Source organism: Microchirus variegatus, assembly GCF_963457635.1.
Source record: "Microchirus variegatus genome assembly, chromosome: 2".
Classification (NCBI taxonomy): domain Eukaryota; kingdom Metazoa; phylum Chordata; class Actinopteri; order Pleuronectiformes; family Soleidae; genus Microchirus; species Microchirus variegatus.
This window is the reverse complement of record NC_139803.1, coordinates 31,830,672-31,847,392: the sequence shown is the minus strand read 5'-3', so window position 1 is coordinate 31,847,392 and position 16,721 is coordinate 31,830,672. Positions and strand designations below refer to the sequence as shown.

Below are 16,721 nucleotides of genomic sequence, written 5' to 3'. Positions count from 1 at the left end.
CATGCACGACGGCAGCACAAGATGTACAGGAAATGTTTATGAATAGTCACAATTTTTTTTTTCTCCTCATATTTTTCATTGAGTGGAGTGAAGTGGTGACTCAGCTCGCTCTTCTCCCCTCTTCTCTCAAAACACATAAACTGAAAAGATGGCAGCAGCCCCGAGGCACGGTTAAAAAAAGTCGACTTGTGACTGGTCAATCATTCAATCAAAACTCAGGACAAAGAAGCATTGTTATTTATAAAACAACAACATCGCATTCTGTTTGAGCAAGGCCGTAAAATGTTGTGTCTGCAGCTCAGTTCACCTCAGGTTTCAATACATTAAACTGATCAGTGTTTCGAATGTCTTGTTTTGTCCACAAACCAAAACGATTCAGTTTTAATGATTTCTATACTATATTCTTATATTCGTATTGAAGATAAGATAAGATAGCTTTATTTATCCCACAGTGGGGAGAGAACAGGGTTTCAGCAGCTCCGTATACAGATTAACAATTACACAATGTTATAAAAACTGTACATAGAAAGAAATAAGATAAGAGTGAATGTAAATAAGGTGCGTATTAGGTTCAGGTAAAAATAAGACAAATCTAGGCAAACAAGACAAACAGGACAACAACTGTAAACAATAACTAAACAGACCAGCTAAAGACAAGGAACAAAACTGTAAACAATAACTTAACAGACCAGTAAAAAAAGCAGCTAAAACGATCAGAAATCTTGTTTTAATAATGAAAAAAGCTTCAAATCGATTAATCAATTAATTGTTTCAGCTCTAAACTCAAGACAACATGGCTGTGGATGACGACAGCAGGAAAACCCAGGTTTTTATACCACATAACAAAAGCTTCACCTTGTAAAATGTACATTGACCTGCTTTATCTCATTTTTTCCAGCAAGAAAAATGCAGTCTGAGACTGAGTCACTATGTAAATCTCCTACTCCTGTAGCAAAAACACGCCGTGCTATTCTGTGACATCGGTGTAAGAACGACGCTGTTTGGAGTTGACTCCAAACAAATCACTGTTTTAGTCAATGGGCTTTGGTAAAGGAGATGAAAACAGTTCACAAAGAGACACAGACCGAAGTTTAATGTTGGATAAAGCTGTCTTAGAGCAAGGTTAAGTGGTGAACATCATCTTTAAACTGTGTTCACTCAAGCTGATAATGGTGAAATCCCAAACTATCCCTTTAAAGTGCATGTAAGTAGCTCATGAAGCCACCTTTATAAAGGTATTCTGGTCATGTTGACGCATGTGGCACTGCGTTAACCTCCCGTTAAGAACCAGCTGAGGTTTAAAGGCCTCGTGAAAATGTGCCATTAGAGTGAAATGAAACCGCCGGACGATTGAGCGACTCGGTGATTAGAGAGAGACCGTCACAGGAAGAGGAAGGTCAGGAGTTCAAATCCCTGCGACAAAGTCGTGAATGAGCGTCGGCTCGGTGCCCGAGAATGTAAATGTAATCAAAGAGCTTTATGGCTCTTGGAGGAGCCGGTTACGCAGGGAAAATTAAGAAGTGTTGCTGTGAATCCATACTCTGCGGCTGCGGTTATGCTGACATTAACAATACAGAAGCAGTATTGGATTTCCTCACAGCTACTTTGCCATTAATCTCCATCCATCACCTTGTAGATATTGTATATTTCCCTGATGGTGAGGAGAGCAGATCTACTAATCATGACAAGTCTGAAAAATGTATGATATTGACTTACAGGCTCTGTTTTCTCAATCCATCTCACAACTGCCTAAAGGTTTTAGGGATCCTTTTTTTCTTTCTTTCTTTCTTTCTTTCTTTCTTTCTTTCTTTCTTTCTTTCTTTTTTCCCCCTTTAAGTTAGGGTCTCTGTTTGTTCCTGAAACACTGTTTGTTATTTTGTTTTTTTAAATTGAAGTCAGTACCAGTTTCCATGCAGAGTTAAATCTAGAGCTGAAACAATTGATCAATTGTCAACTATTTTGATAACCGATTAACCGGTTTGAAGCTTTTTTCTGATGGTTATAGATTCTTAAATGTGAATATTTTCTGGTTTCTTTGCTCCATATAACAAAGAAATCATTCAAACTGAATCTTTTGGTTTGACAAACACTGATCAACATGTTTTAGCATTTTCTGACATTTTATGGACCAAGCGATTAATTAATCGATGTAATAAATTAAATTGATCAATCTGTCGGTTATTTTAACGATTAATCGATTATGAAAATAATCGTTAGTTGGAGCTCTAGATAAATCCCCTTCAATAACTTGTGCCCCTGGTGTTGGATTAGTACGATACTCACTGTCCTTCAATCAGCCATGTGCACTTGGTCTTGTACTTGTAGTTTCCTGGTCCATCAGACAGAACACCAGAGGGTCCCGTCAACCTGAGTGGAAGCAGGGAGAGAGAAATTCAAGGTTAAAACAACAAATACTTATTATTCTTTCTATAATTAACAAGTTGAAATCAGGACTCCCATTTAAAAAAGCAGCATGAAAACAACACAAAGACAAATGTCCAGCTGTCCCAACATGAGCAGACTCGCACTCCACCAGTGCTGCTTAAAGTCAGACAAGATTCTCCAGAGATTCTGCTGTCAGGTCCTGAGCATCGTCTCTGATTAATGTCCCAGTGAGCTCATGTGAGACTCGGGGCCCCCGCCTTTTCCTGCTCTTAACTAATCTCAAGCCTAGTCCACAAATAACTGTTTTTTTTGTGTGTTTTAAACATTTTTAACACTGTCCACACATGCCAGGTTCTCAAAAACACCTTCATCCTGACAAAAAAAGAAAACTAACCGTTACTGTAAGTCCATCAGACTGGGATTCCAGACTGGAATTGACCTTATTTTTATATTCCACCTTGAAATGTTGTCTTTTAAATTCCCTTGTCTGCATTTTCAACATTTGCCCTGTCCTCTCAGTTGCTTGTTTGCTTATTTATTTGCAACTTGTAACTATAGAGGATGCCTGGGACGTGCATTACCAAACATGCACCAGGTTTCACTTTAAAAACAGAAGAATAAAAATAAATGAACTGAACTAAAATGCCGTGTGTGTGTGTGAGAGAGAGATTTTCTCTTTTGTCAATGTTTTATTGAGTGAAATAAAGGTTTGATATAAGTCATATAATGACAATGATCTTAATAAAAAAGAAATTGTGACAATAAAGCAATATTTCTTTTTTTAATCTTGTTTTTAATCGTGTCGCAATAACCCCTGTATTTTTTCATCAATTAATCTGCTTCAAAAACCCGAAACAAACACTCATAGTAATTTGTCTTTTTGCCCTTATGTAGAAGGCATTAATAAAGCAGCAACTATTTCTTTTTATTTTAAAGTGATTATAAAGCGATTATACACTTACTTACAGGTAGCATAGTGCGTTTCTGCGAATAAAACCCTTCGTAAATGTTTCACACTTGACCTTTAAAGTGTTTGCCACTTAAACTTTGCTCCCAGAACGATTTAATCCCATGTGTATACAACGACTCGCCTCTGTAGCCGTGGCGAGGCAAGCCCAGGCGAGCTGGGAGCACAGTGGGAAAAAAGGGCCATTAGTTGACATTCTGAACACAAAAAGCCCTGTCGTCAACTGTGTAAACAACCGGGACAACAATAGAAACAGGTCTTTGATAAAGTCTAATATCCTTTACTGTTGATGCAGCTTCAATAAACCTACACAAAAACCACAGTTAGCTGCAGCTGTAAACATCATTTAAAGGTCCCACATTATACCTATTTCTCCAAGTTAAACTAGTTCCTTGTGTCCTAATGAACATGTCTGTGACATGCTTTGGTCAAAATACCATAAGGATGAAGCACCACAGTAATTCAATCACCCTGCCAAAACAGCCCTGTTCAGAACGCTCTGTTAAGTGGTATCTCTTAAAAAAAAAAAAAAAGTAAAATGAAACTTAAGGTTACAGGAAATGACATCAGCCACAGAGGCTACTGGGAGCTAACAGCAGTTAGCATTTGGAAAAGTGATCATTTGCAGGCTCATTGTCATCATATATAACATGTATCCACTGGACAGATAAATCCACTGAGGCTGGAAGTTTGTGTAGGACTCTGTGACTTCCGATTTTCGGATGCCGTTGCCCTTGCCAGCACTCTCATGTGTTTTACGGATAAAGCGGAGCTCCCCGAGACAACAATTCCAAAAATTAATGCATTGTGACATCCCAATGAGCGCGGAAGTCAACACATCTCCTGTACTTAGACTGAGGAGGACCACAAAAACACGAATGAGTCATCTTTTTTCACACTTTGCCGACTCGTAGGACCTCCAGAGTCCCAAATATAAGGATTTAAATGATTATAAAGTTGATTTTGCATAATACGAGTCTGTTTAAGTGTGAGAGTGAAGTGCTGACTATTGTCTAACGCTTTAAAACACAGACAGTAACCTTCAGGCTGCATTTATAGAGAGAGCAGGTAAACAAACTCCTGCCACTTCAGTTCACGCAGCACAGACGAAGAAACAATCATTAAATCTCGCTGCAAATTATTGTCTGATGCCCCGACACGACGACAACACTCAGCCACTAGTAAAATTCAGTTACTGCCTGACCAATTCCAGTTTGATGACACAGCGGCAGAGATGTGCTGAAATGCACAGGAGAGATTATATCATCACTGATGTCGGTCCCAGGGTGAAAGAGCACGCCCACACACACACACACACAGTCACAGCCTCGTTCCAAAACAGCCTCTCTGGACTCATTCAGTCCAAAAGAGAAAGAAGAGAATAAGAACATCTACTGCGTTAAGAAGAAGAGGAACGGTTGCTCTTCAAAGAAATGTTCCTCTAAGAGAATCAGACAGGGAACACAATAAAACCATGTGTCAAAATAGGCTTCGATATCACATTTTTAAAAGGTGATAGGCCTAGAGCACTAAGGAGAACCCTGTACGTGCAGCTGTGGTGTTGTGGTGTTGAGTTCAGTGGCGTCCAGAGCCTCTCGCCCTCTGAGAGATCAGTGTTTGTCTTCTCGCCCCAGCGTCCCCCAGCAGGCCTCAGCTGGCTATATTAGCACAGAGAGAGCTGTAATTACAGCGCTGCACTGCTTGTTAGCTAAAGTCCTGGTAGATTGTGTGTGTGTGTGTGTGTGTGTGTGTGTGAGAGAGAGAGAGAGCGAGAAACCCCTCTCTAAAGAACAGTTACAGTGTAAAACGCTCTCTAAACTGCACATAGGAAGCAAACGAGGAGCATTGCTGCAGTGTAGCGTCACGTGTTTGTCCTGTTAAAGTTGTTGGTTTAAAAGTTAAAAACACCCTGGGCCTTGGACCTTGAGCTTGCCCTGCTCACAGCAGCAGCAGCAGCAGCAGAAGCAGCAGCAGCAGCATGCTGATACAGCTGCGTAAGAACATGGGGGAAAACACCTTTCACTGATCAGATTAGATCTGATTTCTTCACATTAAACTCTCAATTTTAACATTTAATAATTACATTTTTCCCAATAATCAGTGCATGTCAACAACTTTCTGGCCTGCAATGAGCACAGGACATCGCCCCGAGACTAAATGTTCTGAGTTTCACTGTGGACACAGTTCATCTCAGGACATCAGGACATAACCGCTGCTTTTTTTGGTTTGTTTTAAGATGGAAAAGTCAAATCACGCCAGGGCCCAAATATATTTACAACCACCAGGCTGTAAAAAAAAAAAAAAAAAACATAATGGGACTAAAATAGCAAAGCAGTGTCTGAGAGTTCACTTTATAAAACACATTTATGACCAAGTCAATGTCAATTTAAATCTGTGGAGATTCTAAAAACAGCCCATAAAGTGACATAAAGCACAAGAGAGTCACATGTATATAGAAAATAGAATAACTCTATGTAATTTAATCACCGGGACTAAACTGTATAGAAGCATTGGCTCAATAACACTGTTCTTTTGGTTCGATAATCATAGCTTTTTGAGTATCTACCAATACTGGTGGTTTAATTTACGGTGTGATTTTCCGATTCTTTGCATAAGCGGTCAATAAATCTGTAAACATGAGGCGTATGGTGGAAGGCATTTGTAGCTCATGAGTGAGTTAATTAAGAAACGCCAAAATGACCCCTTTGACTCCTGTGGGGCATAAAAACAGATTTTCACAGCACTGAATTCCTTGAAAACAAACAAGTTTCCTTCTACGCTTGTGTTTGAATCAAAACTAAAGTCGCTGAAAATGTCTCAATATAAAAAGAACAGGATGTGGTGAACTTGTGATTCTTGTTCCTGTGAGATACAGTCTCTTTGCAGCAGAGTCTACATATGTTTAAAGTGGTTAGAAGAGATGAGAGCGAGCACAACGCCTTCATTCAGAGGAGCAACAACAGTCCTGCTCAGTGGTACAGGCCGGAGAGGACGGAGGATATATGTCACAGAGGTCACAGAGGTTTCTCTCCACACATTCACCAGCACCTGATATAATATAGTTATGGAAAATTCTAATATTATTGTTGCATATTTCATGAAATTCAGTGGAAAATGCTACTTTTTGCATGTTTTTGCAAATAAAGAAGTCTAAAAACAGTACAAAACTCTCTTGCACCAAAGTCCATAGAGAAAATCACCATTTTTAGCTCACGTGGACAGCAGTTGCTGGTGGCCTCATTTAGTAAATTTGGTCATTTGGTGACACCGAGGTAAATCCAAAATAAGGATTTCGAACGCCAAAGTCACAACATATCACGTGTGAACTTGTATATTTGGTGCAGCAGTGGCTGTCATGTGCCGGGATGTAACAAAATAGTGATTTTCTCTATGTAATTCAGGAGAAGAGTGCGGTTTTTCAGAGCAACAAACATCAACAAATACGCCATAAAATGAATAAACTGCAAAAAATTAGAACACTAAAATTCAATTTGTATAATTACTTAGAATGTACCCTCTGGTAAGGACTCAAAAATTTGAATAATTTGACAAAAAATAATATAATTATATGATATAGTAATAATTAACTACATTTTTAGCATGGTGGATAAATATCTTACTTATGTTCCCCTTTTCGTGCAATATTTGCAAACACACACACACAAACAAACAACATGGGGAACGCATGTCCCTGCCAACATTTTCATGCTATTCCACAACAGTTGGTGAAGGACGTAACGTGCCAAGAAAAAGAAACCGTGTCGCGCCAGCAAGGAAAAAATCAGGGGAAGAATAAGAATAAGAAGAGGAAGAAGCCAAAAGACGACTGTGAGCTGGTAAACATGACTGTAAACAACCATCGCACCCAAGTACACAAGGAACGACAACAGAGGGTTTCACAAGTCTGTTAAAATTCAATAGAACTGTTTCACAAGGGGATTCACAAAGGAATCTTACAGACAATTATAAGTAAATCATCGATTTAATCATTTTTAATAATGTATTTATGATTTATAAAGCAAACACGCAACATGTGTGCATTATGATCCAGGAATAAAACATATTATTCCTTAATTATTAACTTGCTTTGTTCATATTTTCAATTTTGGTGATGGGGAAGACAAAAAAGACAACAAAAACGACTTTGGAGAGTGCGTACAAGAAAAAATAGAACGTTGACAATAATCATATTTACTCTATTGAATACATTTGTCAAACGCACTAAATATGATGTATTGATTTTTTTTTAAAAACCTAAATGAAAAAGTGCTATAGCAGAATCTGATCATATTTATAGTCAATTATGTTGTTTCTAATGCATGTAAATATCCCTTCATTTAACAAGAAAAGGCCAAGGAAATAAATAAACCAGGCATTTTAAGATCATATATAACACAGATAAAAACAGTACATACTTTGTCTAGATTTGACAGTAAACCAGAGAAAAGTCGATTTTCCGTCGTGTCACACACAAGTCTTTATGTCGACTGATTTCACAGGAGGAGGATTAATTTTCTTCAAAATGAATTTTAAAAATTGTTGTCAGTCCAAATTAAAAAAAAAGAATAATAATGATAATCCCTTATTTACCGCTTTCTTTTTACCACGTCCAGGTTTGAGGATTTACATTTTGACTGTGACATCACTGCAGTCCATATCTCTCCCTTTCATTTCCTGTTTCTTTCAGCAAATACAACAATACAGTCAACTCAACACCTTTCCAACTGCAGATAAACAGTTCACAGTGAGGTCAGAGTGTCTGGAATATTCCATCCCACCTCCAGGGATGACCCCCTCGCCCCCTGCTGTGAGTATGAAGGTGTGAACTTCAGCTATGGAGGATGTCCGGAAATTGAAGTCAAACCACCCCCAAATCAAATTTCCATCATACATCTCGAGGGGGGCCGGTGTCCTGAAAGCCCTCATCTTTCACCTGAGTGTTCTGGAAATGTCCCTACTCATGTGTGTGTACACATCCAACCCAGTCAGTCGATCTCTGGCTGCTTTTGTGTCTAGACGAGTTAAACAGTGATCAGAGTCTACGTCAAAACGGGACTCATTGAAAGTGGACGCACGCTTTATCGACATGGAAACCACAGCCTCAAAAGTGCTGCACTTGAATCAAACAGAAAATCCTGATTTTCTGCCATTAGCGCGACAACAAAACACATCAATGTGTGTCCTTCCTTCATGTTGATTTTGGCTCTCGTGGCCGACGAGGACTCCCATCTTGGCACGACTCGCACGCCACAGAAAGCTGCTTTTACCAGCGCTCGGCCGGGCCTTGTGTGGCAGCATTGTCTGTATGCAAAACACAGTGTCAGACCACGGGGCTCGCCCTGAAAAACGATCACAACCTTTGACCAGAAACGCATAACACAGGGCCACAGACAGCAGCAGCACGTTCGTTTTTCCATGTCTGAAGCAGTGAGGCCGCTTCTACATCACTGATGATGCTGGAAACACTTCACACAAGTATTGGGCTTGATTAAAAAGTCAATTAGTCACTGCGACTAGTCGTGCTGTATTAAAACGATTCTAAACAGATGTTTTCTCAGTGATTGCAATTCTAGAAAACCACATTTTTCCACTTCAATGACAACGACGTAATTTGCGGTGCATCTAGAACCGCAAGGCGCCAACATCACGAATCGATGAATGACTGAAAGAACTGAAGGATTTTGGTTTGGTAAATCCAAAGAAGGATTTCAGGCACCACAGTTACAAAATAGAACTACAAAAGCACTCGGAAAGCGCAGACCTCCACCAAGGCAGCTCGGTGCTTACAAAATACACCCTGCCGGCAGCCTGGGTCAGACAGCGAGTGTTGTAACCAGTGATAAAGTTATGGTCAGACAGGGAGTGTTCTAACCAGTGATAGCGTCTACGGATCAAGCCCAAAATGTAATTACTTGTATCTGGTCCCATTGCACACATTTCCTGAAAGTTTTCATCCAAATCCGTCTGTGACTTTTCGAGTTATATTGCTAACAGACACAACGGCAACACAAACTTCCAATTTTAATTTAAAAATGTTGTCTAACAGCAAGAAAATGCAGTGAATGTCTTCCATATCGTCACATTAGAGATAGAACACGAGCTAGCAGCAACCTGTATAACCTACAATGGAAAAGCAACAGCCGACTCAATTCATCCTTTTTTAAGAAATAAAGGCACTGAATTCGACATGACTGTTGTTTTTTGTGAAGAAAAGAAAACAATTTAAATGACTCTTAAATATATTAATGCTGGAGGACCAGTTGTGGCCCACAGGCGACCAGTTGCCCACCACTGATTTAATGACTTAAGAGTAAAATCACGTAATCTGACACAAGGTGTCCATGCCAAACAACTGAGCCTCCGTGTTTTCCAGCAGACAGCTGGTGTCCAGTGATCGTCACCCACAGACAGGCAGACTGCTACAGCTGATACTTTGAGTGCAACTGGCTCCCGGTTTTCAACCACAACCGAGCTACACGCAGCGAGCACTCAACGCTGTCATTGTGAAACACTGGCAGCTCAGCAGGCCTCCATTTCACCTGCTCCCATATCATCAAGCAATGCAAACTCTGCTAATGTGTAAACAGTCCCAGCTTTTCCCTTTTCCCCCCACCTCAGCAACACTGATTTCTGAGGACTCACACGCAGTAGGACGCCGGGTGTCACATTCAACTAAAAACACAAAAAAACATGAAAAAACAACAACCCTGATTTAGCTACACAGACATGCCAACTCATCATGATGCTGACAAAAAAACCATGAGCTCGCCAAGAGCCACATAGAACGGAAATATATGATTACTGAAAAAGCTAAAATTTGACCCAGGCCAAGGAAAACAAATATGCTGTATTTGTTTTATGTCGTGTTGCCCGGACGAGCGGTGTGACATAATCCCGTATAAACTGATCAATAGTGTAATCATTATTGATTTTGTCTTGATTAAGTGCCCTCAAACAGTTTGGGATGGGATATTAAGTTACAGAGAAGTGACACTTCTAAGAGGACATAAGATGAGCAGCAGCATCAGCAGCGATTGAATATTATCAATAATAAAAAATGAATACCTTTTTTTGAACTGCATGTCACATTTTCCATTACACAGTGGTACTTTCACTAAGCTTTGCTGAAAATAGACAACAAGGAACAGACAGATGTTTCGAAACAGTTCCACCAGTACTCACCTTGATGGCTTAAAGCTCGAAGAGGAGATCTATTCTTTCCATTATTGATCAATAATTGCACTGTAACATTTTAGCATTATGTATAGCAGGTGATCTGACAGCGAACTAGCAGAACCTCTGCACAATAATATATTATTGCCAAAATATGTAAATATGCAACAGTGACAGTACGTGTAGTACAGTGTTTTTTTAAACAGTGGAGTTATAAATACATCAGCACAAGTGTTTGTTTACAGCTTAAAAAACATCCAAAATGACAGTTATCAGACGTGAAAGCTGGCAGTAGTAGCAAGAGTAATAGTAATGGCGGCTCTAATAGTAGTGGTGGTAATACTTGTAATAGTAGCAGTAATGGTCGTAGTAGTAACAAGAGTATTAGTACTCTTTTAGTAATAGTAGTGGTAGAGTATTGGCAGTCGTAGTGGTAGTAGTAGTAGTAGTAACAGGAATGGAGGTAGCAGTGGTAGTACTGGTAGCAATAGTAATGACAGTAGTGGTGGTGGTGGCAATGTTAGCATTCGTATTAGTTATTGTTGTAGTAGCAGTAGCAGTAATGGTAGCAGTGGTAGTAGCTAGTAGGAGTAATAGCAGTAGTGGTGGTAGTAGTTGTTACAGTAATGGTGGTGGTGGTGGTACTAGTAGTAATAGAAATGATACTAGTGGTGGAAGTAGTAGTAGAAATAGGAATGGTTCGTAGAAGTGGTAGTGGTAGTAATAATACTAGCAATAACATTAGTGGTGATGGTAGCAGTAGTGCAGTAGCAGTGGTGGTAATAATAGTATTACTAACAATGGTAGTAGTGGTAATACTAGTAGTAAGGTTTTAAACGCTTCAGGTCTGCTCAGTCCATCACCTGCTGACCAATTACCTCAACTCAAATCAAATCAAAGCAAACGCTGGCGACAAACACATACACATTCATTCACAACGTCTGCATGCGAGCGTTAATAGCAGAGTTATTAATCCTGCTGATGCGTTCACGGTACCTGAATCTCCCTCCGCAGTGCTGGCATTGGTCCCCGGTCCAGCCGGGGAAGCACACACAGCTGCCAGTGGCGGCGTTGCACTGTCCGTTCACGCACGCTTTGTCGCATTCCTTCGCTTCGGTGACGCCGGGCAGCGCAGACAGCAGCCCGACAACGGAGAGCAGGAGCGCGGTCGTCAGCATCAGCACACTCCGGCCCCGACCAGAGCCCGAATAGGCCCCGTACATTCTCTCACAAAAGATGGCTGCGTGTAGGCAGACGCTCCGCTGTCTCGGAGGTAACAAACCAGGGAGCAGTCCGTGGTGGTGTTTGCGTTTGTCGGGTCTTAGTTACGGTTTCTCCGGGGGAAATGTTCAGTGTCTTCGCAGATGCTAGTGTTCGCAGGTTGCTTGGTTTACATCTTTCCAGTGGTTATGTTTCCCCAGCGCCGCAACAAGCCGCATATTGACATCCGGAAGTGACGTCGTACTACCGGAAATGCGCAACAAAAGGGGGCGGGGAAGCTTTTATTTTGAAACCACAAGCACTGGCTTTTTATGTTTATCAATGTCAAGTTAACTTTATCAACGTTAAAGGTGCATTATGTAAAAAATGTAAAGCAACTGGCCATAAAATCCTCCTAATATGTCACAGAGACTCAGGAATAATGTTCATATAACATACTGAACTCACCAACATCAGTACAGCCAAAATATTTGCATTAAAAAAAATGTTTTGCAAACTGCAAATCATGTTCATGTTTTGAAATCATGTTTTGGCATGTGGCGCCACCTACCACCGTCTACCAATCATCTCAGTCTCAGCTGCGAAACCTAAAAGACCTCGGTATTTTGAATTTGAATGTAGTAACCGTTTTTGGCCACATTCTTACATATGGCACCTATAGCCCATATATAGTGTATAAATAACTATTAAAAAAAAAAGATATAGTTTATTTATGTTAGTTTAGCCCATATATACTGTATAATTAACTATGTAAAAAAATGTGTTTATTTATTAACGTTATAGCCCATACACTGTGTTTGAAATAAAAAATATTTAAATATTTAAAATATTTCCAATTTTCACAGAAGTAAAAGTTTATCAATGTTATCTATACCCATATATGCTGTAAGTAAAGGCTTGTAAATTTAGCAATTTTTACCATAGCCCATTATCTATATATATAAACAATTATCAATGTATGTATAGTCCATACACTGCAAAAAATGTTTTTTTAATCAATAACTTTACTTTACTTAATATTTATATATTGAGTTAATACTAATTGAGTTTGTAAGCTTAGTCATATATATTGTATAATGAATTGTATATTATAGTTTATCAATTTTAGCTTAGCCTGCAATCTGTTGCAAAGTTGGTCTGTAAAGCTTAGGCATCGCTGCAGTTAAATTATGATAGGGTTTACATCAGTAAAAAAAAAAGTATTATTATTATAAATAATAATCTGTAATTTCATCCCAACACCGACCCACAGACTGCACACCAACGACACCAAACTGTACAAACGGTATAGAACAGTTTATTAAATTTAGACTTGTAAGAAGTCATCATAATCCAACGCACTTCATCGCAGGAAGCACATTCATAATAACACCAACCCAAAAAAGGATTGATCTCGGCATCGGAACATAAATAAAGCACATGAACATTATTTACAATTCAACGTGGACAGAGGATGGGGGGTTTGTGCACAAGAACACGCGACTAACATGTCCAGACGGAGCGAGATGAGAGAGTGAGAGAGAGCGTGCCTGACTTTCCAACGGAATCATCCTCCAGTGAAGAGACCTGGAGATGAAAAATGACTCAACAGAGCACGAAAAAATCCAACTGTATAACAATTTCTGGGTGGAACTGAGTGGAAATAATCGCTATAACCTCCAATAATACACTATTGTTCATAATGCTGTTTTCAGTTTACTATAGTAGGTGATTTCCTGTCTTTTACGGCACAATTCACTCCGGAATTGGTTTCTCTAGGATAAAAAGGGGCAAAAATGTCTTGTCTAAATTATTTCAGGTTACATTGTAAGGGGAGAACTCGCAAAATTCATCAAGAAACATCAAAACAGAGATTCAACAGAGAATGTCAACATAGGTCAAACGTAACAACAGTATGTACATACTGTCCTTCACAAAGCGACGTGTGAACACGTGGGATGGAGTTTCACATTTTTTTGTCCTCATCACGAGAGGAGGATACATAATCCCGTCTCCAACCTCCGTCTTGGAAGAAGTACAGTACACTCTGTATCAAACTAAAGTGGACGGACGAACAAACGTCAGTTTGAATCCAAAAAACCCTGCAGAATAATCCAAAAAAACTGCAATTTTCTTTTATCCTTAAAAAAGAGAGAAGATCCTTAGAAAATTACAATCATTGAAAGCACATTACAAGGAGCAGTTTGTGTGTGTGTGTGTGTGTGTGTGTGTGTGTGTGTGTGTTGTTACATGTACTCTCCAAGTATCAGGTCCAGGTTCCCCCCTGTAGAGGGGATCAAACAGTCTTCACGAAATGCTATTTTTCCTGCATGGTGGCAAAAACAAAACACGGTGCTTCACTGGGATGGAACGCAAGGTGGATGGGGTTGGAGAACAGCTGCCAAATTGCCCAAAGAAATAAAAATATAAAAATAAAATGGGGGGGGGGGTTAAAAAGTGAGAGGAAAAAGCACACTTAACCGATTTAGAAATGGCACTCTGGTCCCACAGGTGCTCTAGAACCCCGTCCACCTGGTTACCACAAGCGAAGACGGGGGAGAATAATTTCTGACAGCGGAGCAAGGCGATCTGTCTTTGGAGGTCACGCTGTAAAAAGGTGATCGCTGATTTTTTCAAACCATGACATCGTCCAAATAGTAAAGTGAAACGATGCAACAAATCTTCAGCCGTTTGCTTCATAAATGGTAAAAAAACATGTCATAAAAGATTCTTTGAACATCTCGATGATAAATCGGAACAGTTGCTTCATGTGTCAGGCCTTTGGCAAGAAGCGGGTCAAACATGGACGCAAGATTTTGGGCTTTTTTCCGATATATCGGGAGTGCTTGGTCCGATAAAACGTACGCTCATGTCAATTAAATGAGGTTGGGCAGGACTGACTAAATTCTAATTTATTAAGATAACAGTCGTACTGTTCGGATGAACTCAAGCAGACTAAAAATCCTCAGTCGCTCGAGTAACGCGACGTGAAAAAAAAATCGCTTGGCTTTCGGTGTGAGCGCACCGTCAAACATTCAGCTGTCAAACAACAGCAGAGATCATCACCCATCTGCTTCTGCTCCCATAGAATGCAAAAGTTATCTTACAGCCATTTCAAAATAAAAGGTCATTTACAGGCAATGGCGTCTCACGATTTTGTACACGGTCAAATTCAACCTCCTCGGCTGGAGCTAAAAGATATAAACAGGTTTTCTTTTTGTACCTTCAACTATGTACACAACCCCCAAAAAGAAAGAAAAAAGAAAAGAGGTGTTTGGGGGAAACGATTGAGCACCTCCAGAGTTGTCATTGTACATTTATACACAGTAAAAAGCTGTGTCCAAGTATTGGCTTTAAGATAACAAAACACACTCACGCCTTTTACTTTCCTTTCAGAGACGTGCAGGAAAAGACAAGAGCCAGAAGCTCGGCATTCATCCAGGAGGCCTCGGGCCTCGTTCTAAAGGCAAATCATATCTGATCAACTTCTTTCTTTACAAAACGTAGGAAAAAAGAAAACAGATGGTGTTTTTTTTTTTCTTTTCTTTTTGGTCTCCCACATCAGGCATATCAGGTGTTCAGAAACACCGGGTTAGTGCTCATACTAGTGATCAGAACTAGTAGATAAGATGATCAAGCATCAAAGGCCCCTTTGGAGTGTCCTCATGGTTTTGATACCTGAGGTGTAGCGTGAGTGAGAAGCAAGGAGCGAGCAGCGTGTTCTTACGACTCAAATCCCATCAAACACGGCTCTCAGCAGCGCGTCGTGTCGCTTCTCTCTTATGCCAAACAAAATCGATCTAGTATGAAGTTCAGTTCTCCCAAGTCTCACTCGAACCACGCTGTGACATGTCCTCTCACTTGTGGCTAAATTTCTGGACGGCATGGACGGTGAGTGTTAACAGCAGTTGTAAGTGTGAAGTATTTGATCCCCGCCGCGCTGAAGACACCGCGTTAGCTCCAGCGTGTGTTTGTTGTCGCTCTTGGCAGTGGGCTGAGGTGTTTGTCTTGGCAAGACAGAGAAGCAGAGGTGTCGGGAGGGAGGCGGGAGGCGAAAGGTCAAGTCCTGCGTCACAGGTTTTTCAGTTAGACGTCGGCGTCTGGCGCGAGGGGCGGCCCATGGAGGAGGCGCTGTAGGTGCGCGAGCGCTGCCTCATGGCTAGTCGACACGGCATCTCAAGTTCCAGCTCCTCGAAGAGGGGCATGCCTGTGATGTCGGCGGCCTCGGGGCGCTCGCTGGGGCTCAGCGACAGCATGCTGCGCACCATACTGAGCTGCACAAACATAAGAGAGGAGGAAACACAAGTGTCAACAAGGAGAATGCTACTGCTAATGATCACATGGACACTTAACACATGTGGCTTTTGTCTGAAAAGAGAATGGATGGAGTTGCCAATCACTCTCAGAGTGACTCACGCGTCGTTTCGTATCGTATTGGCTTTTCTGTTTCAGTGTGGGCTCTGTTCAGTAAACATGAGACCCAAGTTAATGTGATAATTACACCAAATCTACAATTTTACATTTCTCATTTTAGCTGTAAAATCTTTCACTTTGAAAGACTGAAGTGGAAAATCTGATCTTCTCCTTCTTGTGACTTCAAAACCACCTCATTTGAGAGAATAATAAAAAATAAAAACTCCTCTACATGTAACCAGAAAGGAGTCTGTCGCCATATGTTGGATTGTGCGCATTTAAAATCTGCACATATCCTCTAAATTTGGTGTAAGAGTCTCCTGTCACACATGGATCAGGTTTCCCAAACCCTGTAAACCATAAAAGTCTAGAAAAAGAAGCAAAAGTCTAGTTCATACTCAGATTAATTGATTAACACTATGCTGAAAGGAGATTATGGGAATATTGATCAGTAATGACAAACAATATGTTGCCTACTGCAGCTTTAAAAGCACATTAATAATTGTAAATACACACAAAAACACTAACTTACATTAACTAGCATACATAGAGAGAGGGGTGGGATTCTGGGATAACACAGCAA

The 16,721-nt window shown here is 40.3% G+C and overlaps 2 protein-coding genes across 3 annotated transcripts in view; both read right to left on the bottom strand.

Moving 5' to 3' along the window:
- The window catches only part of atrn (attractin), a gene marked incomplete at both ends in the record, with an annotated part of 118,626 nt that extends 106,878 nt beyond the window's left edge, over positions 1–11,748 (bottom strand). Inside the window, 2 exons of one of the 2 annotated variants that reach the window (XM_083910059.1) lie at positions 2,284–2,367; positions 11,522–11,748. In XM_083910059.1, the coding sequence (XP_083766185.1) occupies positions 2,284–2,367; positions 11,522–11,748 (311 nt within the window). The remainder of the gene's footprint in view (positions 1–2,283; positions 2,368–11,521) is intronic. The other variant, XM_083910060.1, reaches the window with a different exon arrangement.
- A 4,059-nt stretch (positions 11,749–15,807) lies between these two features.
- Positions 15,808–16,721, bottom strand: part of eif2ak3 (eukaryotic translation initiation factor 2-alpha kinase 3) — a gene marked incomplete at its 3' end in the record, with an annotated part of 32,574 nt that continues 31,660 nt past the window's right edge. Inside the window, exon 18 of the mRNA XM_083908285.1 lies at positions 15,808–15,999. Coding sequence (XP_083764411.1) covers positions 15,808–15,999 — 192 coding nt within the window. The remainder of the gene's footprint in view (positions 16,000–16,721) is intronic.